At 37.3% G+C, this 19,619-nt stretch overlaps 1 protein-coding gene across 2 annotated transcripts in view; it reads right to left on the bottom strand.

Moving 5' to 3' along the window:
• Window positions 1-485: 485 nt before the first annotated feature.
• Window positions 486-19,619, bottom strand: part of TMEM267 (transmembrane protein 267) — a 36,042-nt gene continuing 16,908 nt past the window's right edge. The window contains exons 2-4 of one of the 2 annotated variants that reach the window (XM_030814037.1): window positions 9,494-9,879; window positions 2,233-2,410; window positions 502-2,124 (exon numbers count right to left, since the gene is read on the bottom strand). In XM_030814037.1, the coding sequence (XP_030669897.1) occupies window positions 2,075-2,124; window positions 2,233-2,410; window positions 9,494-9,805 (540 nt within the window). In that variant the 5' untranslated portion in view covers window positions 9,806-9,879 and the 3' untranslated portion in view covers window positions 502-2,074. Of the gene's footprint in view, window positions 2,411-9,493; window positions 9,880-19,619 lie in introns of both variants that reach the window. The other variant, XM_030814036.1, reaches the window with a different exon arrangement.

The raw sequence follows: 19,619 nt of genomic DNA on the forward strand, positions 1-19,619 counted from the left end.
AAAATGTGCAGTATTGTTTAAGCAAGAAGTTATGTTCAAAAGTGAATTCCCATTCTAATAAAGGAAAGTTATGACAACCCAAAAAATGCCTAGGTAGCATTCTTACTTATTTATTTTATTTTTATGTTTTAAGACAGTCTCCCTCTGTCACCCAGGCTGCAGTGCAGTGGCCCCATCTCAGCTCACTACAACCTCTGCCTCCCAGATTCAAGCCATTGTCTGCCTCAGCCTCCCGAGCTGAAACTACAGGTGCACACCAGCACGCCCAGTTAATTTTTGTATTTTTAGTAGAGACGGGGTTTCACCATGTTGGCCAGGCTGGTCTCGAACTCCTGACCTCAAGTGACCTGCCTGCCTTGGCCTCCCAAAGTGTTGGGATTACAGGCGTGAGCCACCGCGTCTGGTCGCTATGTAGCATTCTTAAATAAGGCCCTATATTTTTAATAATATTTATTTGTTTAATATGAAGAAAGAAAAAGTAGAATAGGTTTTGCAATTTAGTCAGGAATTGTTACACAAGATACAGACTTTATTTCCATGGATTTCTGAAGTCAGATGCTTAAAAAAAACTCTAATCAAATTTACCCCCACTATATAATATTTACCATTATATCAACCAAACTTATACAATAATTACTCTTGAAAAATAAGTAGACTGTAGTATCTAATCAATTGCAAAATATAATAGATTGCAACCAATTTGTTAACAACAAGAAAAAAAACTCCCCTAAAGAGCTTGAACCTTCATAATAATTTACAGAATTCTGTTTAACTTGATATACAAGAAAATCCGCTGTGGATAAGGCATTGCTTTGTGAACCCTCCATCTTTCCTCAGAGAATAAGGCACCAATCACTAGCATTATAAATCACAAAACTGTAAGAAAATCTGAAGACAGCAGGTGCCATATATGCCACAAAGAAAAGCAGGTACCTTTAGGGCACGGATTTTAATAAACTGTGCAAATATAAGATGTATAGCAACTAAATTTTCCTTCTCTAATAAAGAGGAATCATTTTAATAGAAGATCAACCTGAAAGAAAAAGGAAAAAGCAAATTTCCTAAAACTTTATTTTGAAAAAAATATATGCTGTCTTTCAGTATCAGGCAGAGTAAAATAGAATAGTATATAAAATAGTATATAAACAAACTGATAGCAACTAAAACAATTTTAATGGTACATTCAGGAATTTACATTTGAAATGACATTTCTGGTCTTTTTTTTGCATGAATTCAAATGTTATGGTTATGATCCCAATATCAATATTTTGTTAATGTTACTTATTAAAAAATATTACATTTAGTTATGTTTTTCAAAACAGTTAAAACTAACACATGAGATTCTAGGCTAGAGATACTAAAAAATACTACTTCAGTAAAGTGTTACTGTAGCCAACATGTTTTAATAATTATTTCCTAAATTAATTTCTGAAATAATAAGCTAGATCTAATGTTAGCTACTGGATATTATAATAATGTGTCACAAGTGTTCTGAAGGTTTTGCCAGTAATCATAACTCATAAAGCATTCTGCAAATTAAATTTCACTCAGGATCAACATATATGAAAATAAATACATGTTAGCATTAACTATACATTTGTATAGTTAAATGATTCACATCATTTATTTGGTGATTTCACTATTTCAATATCTCAAGAAAATTGGATCCAAATATAATGTTAACTCTTTACAAACTAGTTACCCTAAAATTTGAGCTGTTTTTCATTAGGAAATGGACTAAATTCCAGGTATATTTCCAGAAAATGAACTGGATGTTAATCTAAAAGAACTACTAGTAAAGCCAGATAAACAGAAAAAAACAATAAAAATATATCGTGGAATAAATGAAACTCTAATATTGCACTAGAGTTGTCATAGAAGAGAGAAGTAGAATAATAACAAGTATAATTTTTTAAAAAGTTATACATGCTTCCTGAGCAAGAGGATTCCAGAATTATAATAACTAAATAATGTAAACACCTAACTGTATTTTTAAAAATTAACTTTAATGTTGGCTACTCTTAATTATCATCATCTGAGCCATTTGCTTCTCTAAGACTGCCGTATGGTTACCTCAGACATCAATACGAACTCCATGTTTTGAAGACATCATTTGTCTGGTTCCTGTTAAATACATAACGAATGAACAGATGTGAGGTAAAGATGATGTGATTATTACATAAAGCCAGAATGGCAAAGGAGAAGTTTTTCCAAATGGGCATATCCACAAACCATGACGAATCCCATCTCGGATATGATGTGAAGTCCAGGATATAAATAACATCCAGGGAAGAAAGCACCATGAGTCTTTGAGCTTGAAAAGGTGCATAGTAAATTTCAGGGTCAGAACCACAATGGGTATCACAGTAGAACAGTGAAGGAAAGGTCTTCGTGGAAGAGTCAAAGCAGCCTGAGGGAGCAAAGTAATAGCGAGTATCATTTCCTTTCTAGCAAAACAAAATTTTATACATGCTTCTTAATCTTTTAAAATATTTTCCAGAGTCTATTGGACATGCAAAAGAAAGATGTTCTATGCCACTTCAGAATACATATACCAAAATTATATATATATATATAAAAGAATATAAAAGTGTGAGCAGGATATCCTTTACATTAAAAATAAAATCAAGGTCTCAGGAATATGGAGATTAATTTTTTAAGTAAGTTTCCCATTATTTGCTTAGAAAATTCACAATATGAACATAATTTATAATCTAAGTGTACAGTTTGTGTAATTTAGAGTTTTATATAATTACCCAGGGCCTCTAAGAGCACTGTAAAAATATCTCACAACCAAATAAAATATTCTTTAGTCAAGGCAAAAGAGGGAAATATTTTTGTTATATCCATTTTATATTAGCTATAAACACTTTTGGAATTTATTTACAACATTTAGAAAAATTATATTATTTTAAACATGTATTCTAAAATTGAGTTAAAAAAACTTCAGTAAATTTCTTTTTTTTTTTTTTTTTTTTTAGATGGAGTCTTGCTCGGTTGCCCAGGCTGGAGTGCAGTGGCGCAATCTCAGCTCACTGCAATCTCTGCTTTTCAGGTTAAAATTCTCCAGCCTCAGCCTTCCGAGTAGCTGGGATCATAGGCACCTGCCACCATGCCCGGCTAATTTTTGTATTTTTAGTAGAGACGGGGTTTCACCATGTTGGCCAGGCTGGTCTCGAACTCCTGAATTCAGGTGATCCACCCACCTTGGCCTCCCAAAATGCTGGGATTACAGATGTGAGCCATGATGCCTGGCAAACTTCAGTAAATTTCTAAGCCACTACCAAAATGTATATTCAATATCTGAACCAATAAAAATTTCAGGCTTAATCCCTGAATGATTCATGAGTAGGGTTTTGTTCCCACCTGCTTTAAAGACTAATTTGCAGCGAGATAATCCCTAAACAAAAATAAAGCTGAGGATAGTTATGATTGTCTAAATCTGAATCTCCGCACATATCCTCTAAAAGTATTACAAAACATGAAGGACAAATAAAACTACACAAAATCTCAAACCCTCGCATAAACAGAAGCCAGAGAATGCCCATATTTGAAATTACCCATAAGTATTAAAATAAACACCAAATCAGTGGGTTCTCTCTCTCACACTTCCATCCAAGTCAGGAAAAACTATGTTGAAGAGAGAAGAGGGGAACCCTAAGATTGATCTAAAATTACCACTAGGAAGTTCAGCTTAAGTGTGAAAATACTGGAGTGTCCTAGTAGGTCAGAGCACTAACTGCAGGGAAAGGACTTAAAAGTGGACCTTCAAGACTCTGAAAGGTATTGATTCTGGGGGAGATGATGGTAAGAAAGGGAGAGACACCCTTTGGAGACTGGATGGTGAAAAGGAAAAGAAGTAGTAAAAGGAAGAAATGTAGTTTCCTGTCCAAAAAACACAAACAAAAATCAGACAATGATCTGACCACATGAAAAAAAGTTACTTATTAAAGAGACTGTACCTTGTCCCACTGTCAAATCAGACCACCCTTGAACAAGGAATCCTATAAACCCTCTCCTCAAACGAGTATTCTTTACCTCTCACCTATGGTATGAACATCAAAGAGTTTATTTTACGCTCCTCTTTCCCTGCCTTCTCCTCCATATTTTGTTTTACTTCTACTTCATCAGAACATGTACCATTTCTGTATTATTATTCTACTTTTGTCTTCACCTTTGTTTTTAAATTCTATATCCGCAATATGTTAAGTTCATCATAGGTCCTTTTACTAACACTGCCTTAACCAAGAATATGTTAGAATAAAGAATAATGTAATATCATGAAATAAAGTGATAAAATAGAACAAATCTATAAAAAGCTAGTACAGGAGGAAAATAAAAAACAGAATAAAAATATCAGGCCAAGTGGGGTGGCTCACACCTGTAATCCTAGCACTTTGGGAGGCTGAGGTGGGCTGATCACCTGAGGTCAGGAGTTCGAGACCAGCCTGACCAACATGAAGAAACCCCGTCTCTACTAAAAATACAAAATTAGCTGGGCATGATGGTGCATGCCTGTAATCCCAGCTAATTAGGAGGCTGAGGTAGGAGAATCACTTGAACCTGGGAGGTGGAGGTTGCGGTGAGCTGAGATCACACCATTGCACTCCAGCCTGGGCAATAAGAGTGAAACTCTGTCTAAAAAACAACCCCCACCCTCAAAAAAAAAAAAGAACCATCTCTTAAATCCTGTTCCTAGTAACAAATACAAAACAACAAATTTTTTTTTAACTACATAAAACATAAGAAAATTATATCACAAGACTCCAAACTAAATTAAATCTCAAACAACCATATGGGGAATAAAAAATCTTGAATAAGAAATTCAAAAATGGAAAAAAATAGATTAAAAAAAGATAATAACTGATTAAACTCAGTATGGAAAAAAACAAAAACAATCTAATAAATGACTATATTGCAATGTATCCGAGGGAGAATAGGTCAAATGAAAGTTTAATAAGGAACATTGAAAAAATTAATACAAAAATTAGCTGGGTATGGTGGTGCATGCCTGTTATCCCAGCTACTCAGGAGGCTGAGGCATGAGAATCCCTTGAACATAGGAGGCAGAGCTTGCAGTGAGCTGAGATCACACAACTGCACCCCAAACTGGGCAAGAATAAGACTCTGTCTCAAGAAAGAAAAGAAAAGAAAAAATGCAGGAAACCAACCAAGAGAATAAAAATGATATGAGGAAAAAGTAAAAACAGTCAGGTGGCAAATAGCTGAAACAGAATACAGGCAAAAAGAAACAACATACGTATAACTGAAGTCCCTAAAGAAGAAAAACAAAGAAACAGAATGGAACTAGTATTTAAAGCTATGATCCAAGAAAACCAAAAATAAAAACGCGAATCTATTGAAAGAGCCCATCTTAAAAAACTGACTCAATGATAAGCTTTGAGACAATTTAGTAGAGCTATTACTGTAATAATGATAAAAGAACAGTTTTTAAGCCCTCCACGCAAAAGATAAAATAACTTCCAAAGGCAATAGCATTACACTGGCATCAGATTTCTCCCCCCAACAAAAGCACTTTTATGTACTATAGTAATAAAGGTTTAGTTTATAATCCATATTAGTAAAATATAAATCATAGAACTGATTGGAAAGACTGGTGACACCTTTAATAGGAAGTACAACATTTTCAACAGGATGGGATTAAGGAGCCTATGGTAATCACTACTTGCAAGAAAGCAATAACCTGATGTTGAGTTATGCTCGGGATATGTTTACAGCCATACTGATTCTTCATACTCTTATTTGTGAATTAACATCTATTTATATTAATAGCTGCTAAAAAAGAAACTGGAAATTCTTGTTGTTGGCTGATTCTAAAATGTCAATGCAGTGTTTTTTTTTTTTTTTTTTTTTTTTTGACAGAGACTTGTGCTGTCTCAAAGCCCAGGCTGGAGTATAGTGGCACAATCTTAGCTCACTGTAACCTCACTGTAACTCCTGGGCTCAAGTGATCCTCTTGCCTCAGCCTCCTGATTAGGTGGAACTATAGGCATACACCACCATGCCTGGCTAGTTTTTTATTTTTTGTAGAGATGGAGTCTTGCTCTGTTGCCCAAGGTGGTCTTCAGCTCCTGGCCTCAAGTGATCCTCCCATCTCAGCCTCCCAGTGTTGGGGTTACAGGCATGAGCCACTGTGCCTGGCCTTTGATTTTTTTACTAATAGAAAAACAATGAATAAGGAAAGAAAATGGAATTATCATAGAAGTAAAAATAGATCACTGTCATGAATACTTATTCAGTTTTGATATTTATTACTGATAATCACATATCACCTTATGGTGGATGTAAAATATTTTAATACTTAATTCAAAAATAATGATTAATACTAGCACTATGCTGTACTTTATGTGCACTATCTCATTTGATCCTTATAACAACTCTATATGGTAGGTAGCATTTTACAGCAGAGAAAACTGAGGCAGTGAGGCTAGTTACTTCCCCCATACTGTGCAGTTAATGAGTGGCACAGCTGGGATTTGATCCTGGGTCTGTCTAACTCTATAATTCATATTCTTAACAATAGTGCTTCTAAGTGAATTAAAGGATAAATACATTATGCAGCCTAAATGCTTTTAAAAATTATAATAGAATAAATTCTAGATGAATACATTTATGAATCACATATTTTATAATGTTTCATAGCTTATCCCAATCTCTAACATTTATTTTATTTATTTACTTTTTTTTGAGACAGAGTTTCGCTCTTCTTGCCCAGGCTGGAGTGCAATGGCGTGATCTTGGCTCATTGCAACCTCCACCTCCCGGGTTCAAGCAATTCTCTTGCCTCAACCTCCCAAGTAGCTGGGATTACAGGCGCCTGCCACTATGCCCGGCTAATTTTTTTTTTGTATTTTTAGTAGAGACGGGATTTCACCATGTTGGCCAGGATGGTCTCGATCTCTTGATCTCGCCTCAGCCTCCAAAGTGCTGGGAGATTACAGGCGTAAGCCACCACACCCGGCCCATTTACTGTTAATATTTACCAGGCCATGTCACTTATCATGCTTACTTAATCCTCACAAAAATCCCACAAGGTAAGTAATGTTATAATCCACATATTACAGATGAAGAAATTAAAACTTAAAGAAGAAAAGGGAACTTAATTAAACTAAAGAGCTTCTTCACAGCAAAGGAAATAATCAATAGAGTAAACAGACAACCTACAGGATGGGAGAAAGTAGGGTTCATTTGGAAAAGGGCTCATATCCAGAATCCACAAGGAACTCAAACAACTCAACAAGAAAAAAACAAATAACCCTATCAAAAAGTGGGCAAAGGACATGAACAAACATTTTTCAAAAGAAGACACACAAGCAGCCAACAAACATGAAAAAATGCTCCATATCACTAATAATCAAAGAAATGCAAATTAAAACCACAATGAGATGCCATCACATACCATCAGAATGGCTATTATTAAAAAGTCAAAAACCAACAGATGTTGGCAGGGATGCAGAGAAAAAGAAACACTTATACGTTGTTGGTGGGAATATAAATTAGTATAACTTCTATGGAAAGCAGTATGGAGATTTCTCAAAGAACTAAAAATAGAACTACCTTTTGATCCAGCAATCCCACTACTGAATATCTTCCAAAAGGAAAATAAGTTATTATTTAAAATAAATAATTGCCAGGCACAGTGGCTCATGCCTGTAATCCCAGCACTTTGGGAGGTTGAGGCGGGAGGATCACTTGAGCCTAAGAGTTTGAGACCAGACTGGGCAACATAGGGAGACCCTGCCTCCACAAATAATTTTTTAAAAATTAGCCTGGCATGGTGGCATGTGACTATGGTCCCAGATACTCAGGAGGCTGAGGTGGGAGAATCACCTGAGCCCAAGAGGTTGATGCTGCAGTGAGCCGTGATCACACCACTGCACTCCAGCTTGGGCATCAGAGCAAGACCCCATCTCAAAAAAAAAAAAAAAAAAGAAAAGAAATCATTATATAAAAAAGACATCTGCACTTGTATGATTATGCAGCACTATATACAATAGCAAAGTCATGGAATTAACCTAAGTGTCCATCAGTGGATGACTGGATAAAATGTGATATATAATCACACCATGGAACACTACTTGCCCATACAAAATAATAAAATCATTTCTTGTACAGCAACATGGTTGGAACTGGAGGCCATTATCCTTAGTGAAATGATGCAGAAACAGAAAGTAAAAAAACCACACATGTTCTCACTTGTAAGCGAGAGCTAAACAACGGGTACACATGGACATACAGAGTGGAATAACAGACATTGGAGACTCCAAGAGGTGGGAGAGTGAGAAGAGGTGAGAGATAAAATACTATTTGTACAGCATTAGAGTGATGGGTACACTAAAAGCTCAGACTTTACTGCTATGCAATACATACACATTATACAACTGTGCTTGTGGCCTTAAATCCATAAAAATAAAAAAAAAACTAAAAAAAAGAAAAGTACTCTACTAACACCAAACCACCAGGATTCAAACTCAAGTCTTCTCATTTCAATCTTAAACAAAATGTTATGCTAACTCTACTTATAGCACAAAAGTTTGTCTTTAATTAGCAATTACTGATTCTTTACTGATTTTCTAAATAAGTGAAACAATTTCTGAGAAATACCTGGTACTTGATGCATAATAGGAAAAAGTGAATATTTCTCATTCATTCCACAAATATTTCCTGAATATCTACTAGGTAAGCCAGGCATTGTTCTAGGCCAGGGGTGAATGAAACAGAAAGTCCTTGCTCTATCAGTTTAGATTTCTTTCCTGAAATGTTTATAGATCATAAACACATAAAACGTAGGCAAATCTTCTGACGTTTAGAAAATATTATCTGAACCAACATTTTAAGTTTAGTTCATTTGTGAACTATATAACTGAACTCCTGAATGCCTCAGTGAAATTCCTCAATTTCTCCACAAGGGACTGTGTTGTAGTCAGTCCAGTTGAAATACATGCCTTTCGCCCCAAAAGGGACTGGGAGAATTAATCTGTTCAAGTCATTCCTCAGGACTGGGAATCATCTTAAAGCTATTCAACTTTTATGGAGTACTTAGGAGCTGCATACTAACTGTAAAACCTAAAGAATAAGGGGGAAATGTTAAGTGTGCTCCTGAAGAAACCACACTGATACAAAAAGAACTAGGACACCCTTGAGAATCACCCCTGTTAATTTAAACCGGTTTACTAATACATTCTTCAAGACCTGGCTAAACACATCCTTTGTAAGCCAGCACTGAACTCTTTAGGTACAGTTCATGGGTCTTTGCTCTATGTGAATCCATAGCAGTTTGTGATGGCAAATAATTTGATTAGCAACATGTCTGTGTGCATCTTTAGGGAAGTACTAAGTGGTCAAAAAGGTTAAATGAATGTGCTTTCCTATTTTAAGACAAATCTTCTCTAGTTCTAAATGATGCTGTAAAGATCAGCAAAATAGTGCTAAGGAAATTAAAGATCAGAAAAATTAAGCCTATGCTTTTTACCTTTAAAGACATGGATCCAGCTAGAAAAAAGTGGTCTACATCAATAACAGAGGCTAAAAATCCAGCTAAAATGATTTCTCCGAAGTCAGTCTTCTTCTTGATTCCAGTGACTACCGCCCATGACCACATGCCAATTACACAATGTACTGCATTATCTGAGAGAGCACGAAGCCAGTCGTTTTGCTGAATTGTGGAAAACTGAAGAAGTCTGTCAGCTACGAGGCAAAATACCCCCAGACCAAGGCTGGAAATAAGAGATTCAGTGCTACAAGTCTGCAGTAAAGCATGGGTCTTTTCAGTCTCGGATGCCATGACAAACAATATGTTAGTATAGACTAAAAACCATCAGGAATGAACAGTCTATTCTTGTTTACATTTCCAGCACCCTAAAGGAGAAAGTAGAGAAAAATATGAATGAAGATTATGGACTACCACATAATATTTAAACAAAACAGTATCGGCAATAATTTCACAAATATAAAACCAAGATGTAAATACTGGCAACTTTTACATGTTATATATAATATGCCATACAGCCCAAGGAGAATAGTTTTTTTTTTTTTTTTTTTTTTTTTTTTTTTAGGAAAAACAGGGTACATAGTATGTATCAAGGAGAATTTCAGAAAGCCCACCAACTGCAATCTATTGCTTTAAGGTCATCAAATAGTTCTATCTCTCAGCTGTGTGTAGTACATGGTGGTGAATATCCATTGGGTTTGTGTACCCAACAACTACTTTCCATACTTCAGACAACAGTAATCCCTTCCTTTGGGAAAACTTTCTCACAATAAACTCCAGAGCTCGCCAATTAGAGTTTTCCATTTCCCTAATAATGGTGACTAATTTAGTAATGAAAGTGGCCCAGGCTGAGCCAATCAGATTCCTTTCCAAAATTTGTCTTAGTGGTAGAGAAAATTCCTCTTCTTGGAGGCCATGGGCTCCACTACATGAAATGGCCTAGGAAAATAAAATCCCAGAGAGACACAAAGGAGAAATGCTAATAGAATCATGACGACAGTGAGTACTTATGTCCAATGTCTAAAGGTTCTCAGAGCTACCCTAGATCTTGCAGCTCCCCCTCCACTTCAATGAGCTACCCCAGCATTTTCCCAATAAATCCCCTTTACATTTCTGTTGCCTTGAAACAAATAACCTTAACTGATATAAAAATGCAATCATAATTCTATGCTGAGTTCTCACGTGGCACAGAATACTGACATTATTTACCTAGCTAGAAAATATCTGTCTATCTAAAGTGTGACACATGAAGTTTTTTCTTCTACATTGTTTTGTTTTAATCCTGAGACTAAAGAATAACTGATTTATTGATAATGACTCAACTTCTATTCTGCAATAAAAGCTATACATAGCTCATTATATATATTCTAAAACTGCAGAGGACCTAGAAGAATAAAACAATTTTGAAAAAGAGAAACTAAGTTGGAGGACTACTTATACCATCTTATTTTAAGTTTCATTATAAAGCTACAGTAGGCTGGGCACAGTGGCTTACACCTGTAATCCCAACACTTTAGGAGGCTGAGGCAGGAGGATCGCTTGAGGACAGGAGCTCGAGACCAACCTGGGCAACATAGGGAGACACTGTCTCTACAAATAACAAAAAATTAGCCAGGCGTGGTGGTGCATGCCTGTAGTCCCAGCTACTTGAGAGGCTGAGGTGCGAGGATCGCTTAAGCCCCAGAGGTTGAGGCTGCAGTGGGCTGTAATCGTGCTACTGCATGCCAGTCTGGGCAACACAGAGACCCTGTCTTAAAAAAAAAAAAAAAGCTACAGTAATCAAAACAGTGTAGTATTGGTATAATGACAGACATATAGACCAACAAAACAGAATACAGAATGGGATCAGAAATGGAACCAAACATACCTAGTCAATTTTATTTATTTATTTATTTATTTTTTGAGATGGAGTCTCACTCTGTCACCCAGGCTGGAGTGCAGTGGTGTGATCTTGGCTTGCTGCAACCTCCACCTCCTGGGTTCAAGCAATTCTCCTGCCTCAGCCTCTCAAGTAGCTGGGATTACAGGTGCCCGCCACCATGCCTGGCTAATTTTTTTGTTTGTATTTTTAGTAGAGATGGGTTTCACCATGTTGGCCAGGCTGGTTTCGAACTTCTGACCTCAAGTGATCCACCCACCTCAGCCTCCCAAAGAGCTGGGATTACAGGCGTGAGCCACCATGCCCAGCCAATTTTTTTTTTTTTTTTATTTGAGACAGAGTTTTACTGGAGTGTAGTGGCACAGTTATGGCTCACTGCACCCTTTACCTCCCAGGTTTAAGAGGTCCTCCTAACTCAGTCTCTTGAGTAGCTGGAGCCACAGATGTGTGTCACCATGCTTTTTTTTTTCAAAGAGACAAGGTCTCCCTATCTCTAGAGAGGCCTCGAACTCCTAGCTGGTCTCAAACTCCTGGCCTCAAGTGATCCTTGGCTTTCCAAAGTGCTGAGATTACAGGCATGAGCCACCATGCCCAGCCTGATCAATTAATTTTTGATAAAAGTGCAAAGATAAATCAATGGAGGAAGAATATTCTTTTCAACAAATTGTGTGAGAACAAATGGATATCCATATGCAAAAATCATAAACCTGAATCTATATCTTACTCCATATACAAAAATTATCTCAAAATGAATCACAAACCTAAATGTAAATAAAACATAAAAAGATAAAATTTCTGGAAAAAAACCATAAAGTATTTTTGTGTCTTTGGGTCACACAAAGAGTTATTAGATACAATACCAAAAGCTTGACCCATTAAAAAATTGGTAAGTTGAACTTTATCAAAATTAAAAGCTTCTGGTCTTTGAAAGACAATGTCAAGAGAAAGAAAAAACAATTTTTAAATCTTATATCTGATAAAGGACTTACATCCAGAATATACAAAGAACTCTCAAAACAGAGTAATAGGAAAACAAACCAATACAAAAATGGACAAAAGATGTGAAAATGGGTACCTTACCATAGATGATATTCAGATAGTCAATAAGTATAAGAAATATGTTCATCACCATTAATTATTAGGGAAATGCAAATTTTAAAAATGAGATATCACACATCTGTTAAGATGGCTAAAATTAAAGACTGACAATCCCAGATGTTGACAAAGATGTGGAGCAACCAGAACTCATACACTGCTGGTTGGAATAAAAAACAGTATGACTATTTTAGAAAAACAGTTTTCCAATTTCTTAGAAAGTTAAACGTACTCTTACCATATAACCCAGTCATTCCACTTCTAGGTATTTTCCCAAAAGCATATGTGTACACAAAGGCTTACACATGAATGTTCATAGCAGCTTTATCTGAATTTGTTCCAAGTTGGAAACAACTCAAATGTCCACAAACATGTGAATAAACAAAAGGTGGAATAAAAAGGAACAAACACGTGATACACATAAAAACATGAATGAATCTTGAAATGATTATAGTAAGTGAAAGAAGTCAAACAAACAAAAATTACACAGTTAAAACCCACAGAACTGTGCAACACAAAGGATGAACCCTAATGTAAAGTATGGACTTTAGTCAATAATAACATATCAATATTGGTTCCCTACTTGTATCAAATATACCACACTATTGCAAATGTTAATAATGGGGAAAATGTATGCAGGGCAAAGGACATCTATAAGATGCTCAATATTGGCTCAATTTTTCTGTAAACCTAAAACTACTGTTTAGGTTTATGTATTAGTCTGTTCTTGCATAGAACTACCTGAAACTGGGTAATTTACAAAGAAAAGAAGCTTAATTGGCTTACAGTTCTGCAGGCTGTACAGGAAGCATGGCTGAGGAGGCCTCAGGAAATTTACAATCATGGTGGAGGGTAAAGAGGAAGGAGTCACGTCTTACATGGCCAGAGTAGAAGAGTAAAGTGGAAGGTGCTACACACTTTAAACAGCCAGATCTTGTGAGAACTCACTCACTATCATGAGAACACCTAGGGGGAAATCTGCCCCCATGAACCAGTCAACTCCCACCAGGCCCCTCCTCCAACACTGGGGATTACAATTTGACATGGGATTTGGGTGAGGACACAAGTCCAAACCGTATCAGTTTATAAAGTCTATTAACTAAAAAAACGTACAAAAACTTAAAAATAAAGTCAATTTATTTTTAAAAATTAAATAAATGAACCACCAACAAATATTATAAATTTAGGTAATAGATGTTCTGTAGTTCATTATATTTTTCTCTATGTTTAAAATTTTCATTTAGAAATGTTTTTATTAAATTTATTTATTTTGAGGACAGGGTCTCACTGTGCTGCCCAGACTGGAGTGCAGTGGCTTGATCTTGGCTCACTGTAACCTTGACCTCCTAGTCTCAGGTGATCCTCCCACCTCACCTCCTGAGTAGCTTGGACTATAGGCATGAGCCATCATGCCTGGCTATATGTTTCCATTTCTATTTATTTAATTTAAAAAATTATTTCTTTCTTTATCTTTTGAGACAGGGTCTTGCTCTGTTGTCCAGGCTGGAGTACAGTGGTGTGAATATGGCTCACTGCAGGCTCTACATCCTGGGCTCATGAGATCCCTCTGCCTCAGCCTCCTGAGTAGCTGGAATCACAGTCACAGGCCACCATGCCTGGCTAATTTTTAAATTTTTTTGTAGAGATGGGATTTCATCATGTTGCCCAGGCTGGTCTGCAACTCCTGGCCTCAAGCAATCTTCCCACCTCAGCCTCCCAAAGTGCTGGGATTACAGGCGTGAGCCACTGAACCTGGCCTAGAAATATGCTTTTAAAAAGAGTACATAGTATAATTCTACTTATTTAAAATTCTACAAAATACAAACTATAGTGACAGAAAGCAGATCCATGGTTTCCTGAAGACAGCAGAGGCAGGAATGATTAAAAAGGAGCATAAGGAAACTTTGGTAAGGGATGCATATGTTCATTATCTTGACTGTGGTGATAGTTCCATGGTTCACAGTTTCATACATATGTCAAAACATATCAAACTGTATATTTTAAACATATACAGTTCATTACATGTCAATTATACTCCAACAAAGATGTTAAAAAGTTAGGAAGGTACACTTCATTGATTATAAAACTGCAGGCTTTTGTAAAAAAGGAGAAATATGAAAACAAGAAACTATGGAAATGAAAAAGTTGATTACCCAAATAAAAACTCAATGCAAAGTCTACTCTGCACTGAAGCAATGCACAGTGGCGTGAATCTTTCAAACATCAAAATTAGTAAATGAGAACATTTGCAAAGAATTTTTCCAAAGCTTAAGGGGAAAATATAAGACAGAGAGTTGGGCATTGAAAAAAAATTTCCAAAAATAAAGAGAAAACCTTTAGAGTTTCTATGTCCAAAAAAAAATTATCTTCAAAAGAAAGAGAATGTGATTATCATCAACCCTAAATGTCAGAATATTGTGAGGTAACATTTACAGAACTCTGAGAGAAAAAGATCATAGACTGCAGCATTCTATGCATAGCTAAATTATGGTACCTATGTGGCAACTGTGAATTTTAAAAGTTTTGTCCTAGAAATTATACACCCATGTATGATTTTGGGGGGTAGGGGAAACTGAGCAGTAGAACTTCTCAATCTCTAGCAGGAAGGGAGACAAATAAAGAAAATTTGATCAATACAGCAAGACAGAAAAGAAAAGAAAACCTTACTTCCCTCCAGCTCACCCCCACTCTGCAAAAAGCAATAGGGACCAAATAAAATACAAATACCACAACAAATGTGAATGTGTTAAATTTCTCTATAAAGAGACAAACATAATCAGATTGGGGCAAAAGAAAACATCACTAAATTATTGTTCAAAACAACACACCTCAAACAAAAAGTCTTAACAATATAGAAAATAAAGAGATGAGAAAATATGTTTAAGAAATACAAACAAAATTAAGTAGAATGGTAATATTAACTGCAAACACAGAATTCAAGGTAAAAATGTTTAATTAGAACTGAAAAGGATAAAATATTCACATCACAGTAAAGTTCTATGGGGTAAGAGGATGCTTACATGTCAAACAACATAGCAGTAAAAAATTAAGTGGTCAATAAAAGGCATAATCTGAATAATATAATTTATAAATTTTATTTTATACTCAGGTGTACAACTTCATATGCTATGAAGCAGTGGTCCCAATCCTTTTTGGTACCAGGGACTGGTTTTGTGGAAGACAATTTTTCCATGGACTGGGGAGGGGGATGGTTTGGAGACAATTCAAGTGCATTACATTTATTGTGTACTTTATTTCTATTATTATTACATTGTAATATATAATTAAATAATTACACAACTCAACATAATGTAGAATCAGTGGGAGCCCTTAGCTTGTTTTCCTGCATCTAGAGAGTTCCATCTTAGGATGGTGGGAGACAGTGACAGATCATCAGGCATTAGATTCTCATAAGAAGCACGCAACCTAGATCCCTCGCATGTGCAGTTCACAATAGGGTTCGCTCTCCAATGAGAAGCTAATGCTGCCACTGATCTGAAAGGAGGTGGAGCTCAGGCAGTAATGTGAGTGATGGAGAGTGGCTGTAAACACAGATGAAGCTTCACTTGCTAGCCTGCCATTCACCTCCTGCTTTGTGGCCTGGATCCTAATGGGCCACGAACCTGTACTGGTCCATGGCCTGGGGGTGGGGACTCCTGCTATAAGCAGTACACATTCTTTTCAAATGTTCATGGAAACCCCATAAAAGTTAACCACATATTTGAATTAGGGAGGCAGAGCAAAATAGCAGAATAGAAGGCTCCACCAATCATCCCCAAACACAAGTCAACAACTATCTACACAGAAAAAAAACACCTTCATAAGAACCAAAAATCAAGTGAGACTCATAGTACCTGGTTTTAACTTCACACCACTGAAAGAGGCACAGAAGAGATAAAAAAAAAAAAACATAAAAAAGCAAAAACAGTCCTGAATCACTAACGCCACCCTTCCCCTACACCCTAGAAGTGGCAGAGTGGGGGCAGAGAGCATCTCTGGGCACTGAGGGAGGGAGAACACAGCAGTTTTGAGGCACTGAACTCAGTGCTGTCCTGTTAGAGCAGAAAGGAAAACCAGACTAAACTCAGCTGATGTCCAGCCATGGAAGGAGCATTTAAATTAGCCCAAGCCAGAGGAAAATGCCCATTCCATTGGTCCAAATTTGAGTTTCTGCAAACCTCGCCACGGAGGGCTACAGTGCCCTCTGTCTCTAGGTAAACTTGAAAGGCAGTGTAGGCCTTAAGGACTACTACTCACCCTTAGGTGAGTCCTAGAGCTGAACTAGGCCCAGAGACAGTCGACTGGATGGGCACATGACATACTGAGACCCCAGCTGGGGCAGCCAATGGCATCCTGGCATCACCCTCACCTAACCCCATGCTGCACATCTTGAGGCTCCAAAAGAGACCCCTTCTTTTTGCTTGAGGAGAATAACAGCTCAACCACAGCAAGACAGGACACTGGTCAGAGTCATGAGGCCCCCATTCCAGGCCCTAGTTCCCAGATGTCATTTCTAGACATACTCAGAGCCAGAAGGGAAACCCCTGCCTTGAAGGACAGGACCCAAAACTGGCAGCATTCATCACCTGCTAACTGAAGAGCCCTTGGGACCTGAAAAACCAGCAGTGATACGCAGGTACTACATCAACGGCCTTGCGTGAGCCTCTTGAGACTTGCTGGCTTCAGGTGAGACTCAGCACATTATCAGCTGTGGTGGCTATGGGAAAAAACTCCCTCTGTTTGACAAAAGCAGAGGGAAAACTAAAGGGGACTTTGTCTTTCACCTTAGGTACCAGCACAGGCATAGGAGGATAGAGCACCAAGTGAGCTCTTGGGGTTCCTGATTCCAGGATATGACTCTTGGATGGCATTTATAGACCTGCCCTGGGCCAGAGAGGAGCCCACTGCCCTAAAGGGTGGGTCTCAGGCCAGGCAGCATCCACCACAAACTGACTTAAGAGACCTTGTGCCTTAAGGGGCATCAGCAGTGTTCTGGCAGTATTCTTTGCGACCTGGGGTGGTGGCGGCTATGGAGTCAGGCTCCTCTGTCTTTGGAAAGGGGAGGGAAAAGTGGGAATAACTGCATCTTGTGGTTTGAGTGCCAGCTCAGCTGCAGTGCAATAGAACATCAGGTAGACATCTAAGGTTTTTGACTCTAGTCCCTGACTCCCAGATGGTATCTCTAGACCCACCCAGGGCCTGGCGGACCTCACTGCCCTGAAAGGAAGGACATAGGCCTGGCTGGCTTTGCTACTGGCTGATTGTAGAGTCCCAGGGCCTAGAGCAAACATAGGCAGTAGCCAGGAAGTGAATATAGCAGGCATTGTGTGAGACCAAGTGCCATGCTGGGTTCAGGTCTGACCCAGCACAGTCATGGTAGTTGTGGCCACAGGGGTGCTTGGGTTACTTCACCCTAGCTTTAGGTGGCTCAGAACACAGAGAGAGACTCTTTCTTTGAGAGAAAGTAAAGGAAGAGAACAAGAGTCCTTGCCTGGTAATCCAGAGAATTCTCCCATATCTTGTCCATGACCATCAAGGCAGTACCTCTATGAGTCTGCAAGAACCACAGCATTACTGGGCTTGGAGTGTCCCCTAAAGCAGATATAGCTTAGATTATAACACCAAAGTCCTTTCAAATATCTGGAAAACCTTCCCAAGAAGGCCGGGTACAAATAAGCCCCAACAATGAAGACTACAATAAATACCTAAGTCATCAATTCCCAGATACTGAAGAACATCTACTAGCATCAACACCATCCAGGAAAACATGACCTCACCAAACGAACTAAATAAGGCACTAAAGACCAATCTTGGAAAACAGAGACATGTGACTTTTCAGACAGAGAATTTAAAATAGCTGTGTTAAGGAAATTCAAAGAAATTCAAGATAACACAGAAAAGGAAGTCTATCAGATAAATTTAACAAAGAGATTGAAATAATTAAACAGAATCAAGCCGAAATTCTGGAGCTGAAAAATGCAATTGGCATACTGAAAAATGCACCATAGTCATTTAATAGCAAAACTGATCAAGCAGAAGAATTAGTGAGCTTGAAGCCAGGCTATTTGAAAATACAGTCAGAAGAGGCAAAAGAAAAAAGAATAAAAAACAATGAAGCACACATATGGATCTAGAAAATAGCCTTAAAAAAGCAAATTTAATAGTTATTGGCTGTAAAGATGAGACAGAGGAAGAGATAGGGGTAGAAAGTTTATTGAAAGGGATAACAGAGAACTTCTCAAACTTAGATATCACTATCCAAGTACAAGAAGCTTGTAGAACACCAAGCAGATTTAACCCAAAGAAGACTACCTTAAGGCATTTAATAATAAAACTCCCAAAGGTCATGGATAAAGTAACAATCCTAACAGCAGCAAGAGAAAAGAAACAAACATACCATAGAGCTCCAGTACATCTGGCAGCAGACTTTTCAGTGGAAACCTTTTCAGGCTAGGAGAGAGTGGTATGACATCTTAAAAGTGCTGAAGGAAAAAAAACTTTTATCTTAGAATAACATATCTGGCAAAAATATCCTTCAAACATGAAGCAGAAATAAAAACTTTCCCAGACAAACAAACACTGAGGGATTTCATCAACACCAGATCTGTCCTATAAGAAAAGCTAAAGGGAGAACTTCAGTCAGAAAGAAAAGGATGTTAATGAGCAATAAGAAATAATTTGAAGGTACAAAACTCACTGGTAATAGTAAGTACACACAAAAACAGAATATGATAATACTGTAAATGTGGAATGTAAACTACTCTTATCCTAAGTAGAAGGAATAAATGATGAGCCAATGAAAAATAATGCCTACAGTTTTTCAAGACATAGTACAATAGGACATAAATAGAAACAACAAAAAGTGAAAAAGTAGGCGGGGGGGATGAAGTTAAAACAGAGTTTTTATTAGTTTTCTTTTTGCTGTTTATTTGTTTATGCAGACAGTGTTAAGTTGTTATCAGGCAAAATAATGGGTTGTAAGAGTATCTACAAACCTCATAATAACCTCAAACCAAAAAAACATGCAGTGAATACACAAAAAATAAAAAGCAAGAAACTAAATCACATCCCCAGAGAAAATCATTTTAACTAAAGGAAGACAGGAAGGAAAGAAAGAAGGAAGAGGCCAGACGC

The sequence above is a fragment of the Nomascus leucogenys genome, chromosome 6 (assembly GCF_006542625.1).
Source record: "Nomascus leucogenys isolate Asia chromosome 6, Asia_NLE_v1, whole genome shotgun sequence".
NCBI classification, from domain to species: domain Eukaryota; kingdom Metazoa; phylum Chordata; class Mammalia; order Primates; family Hylobatidae; genus Nomascus; species Nomascus leucogenys.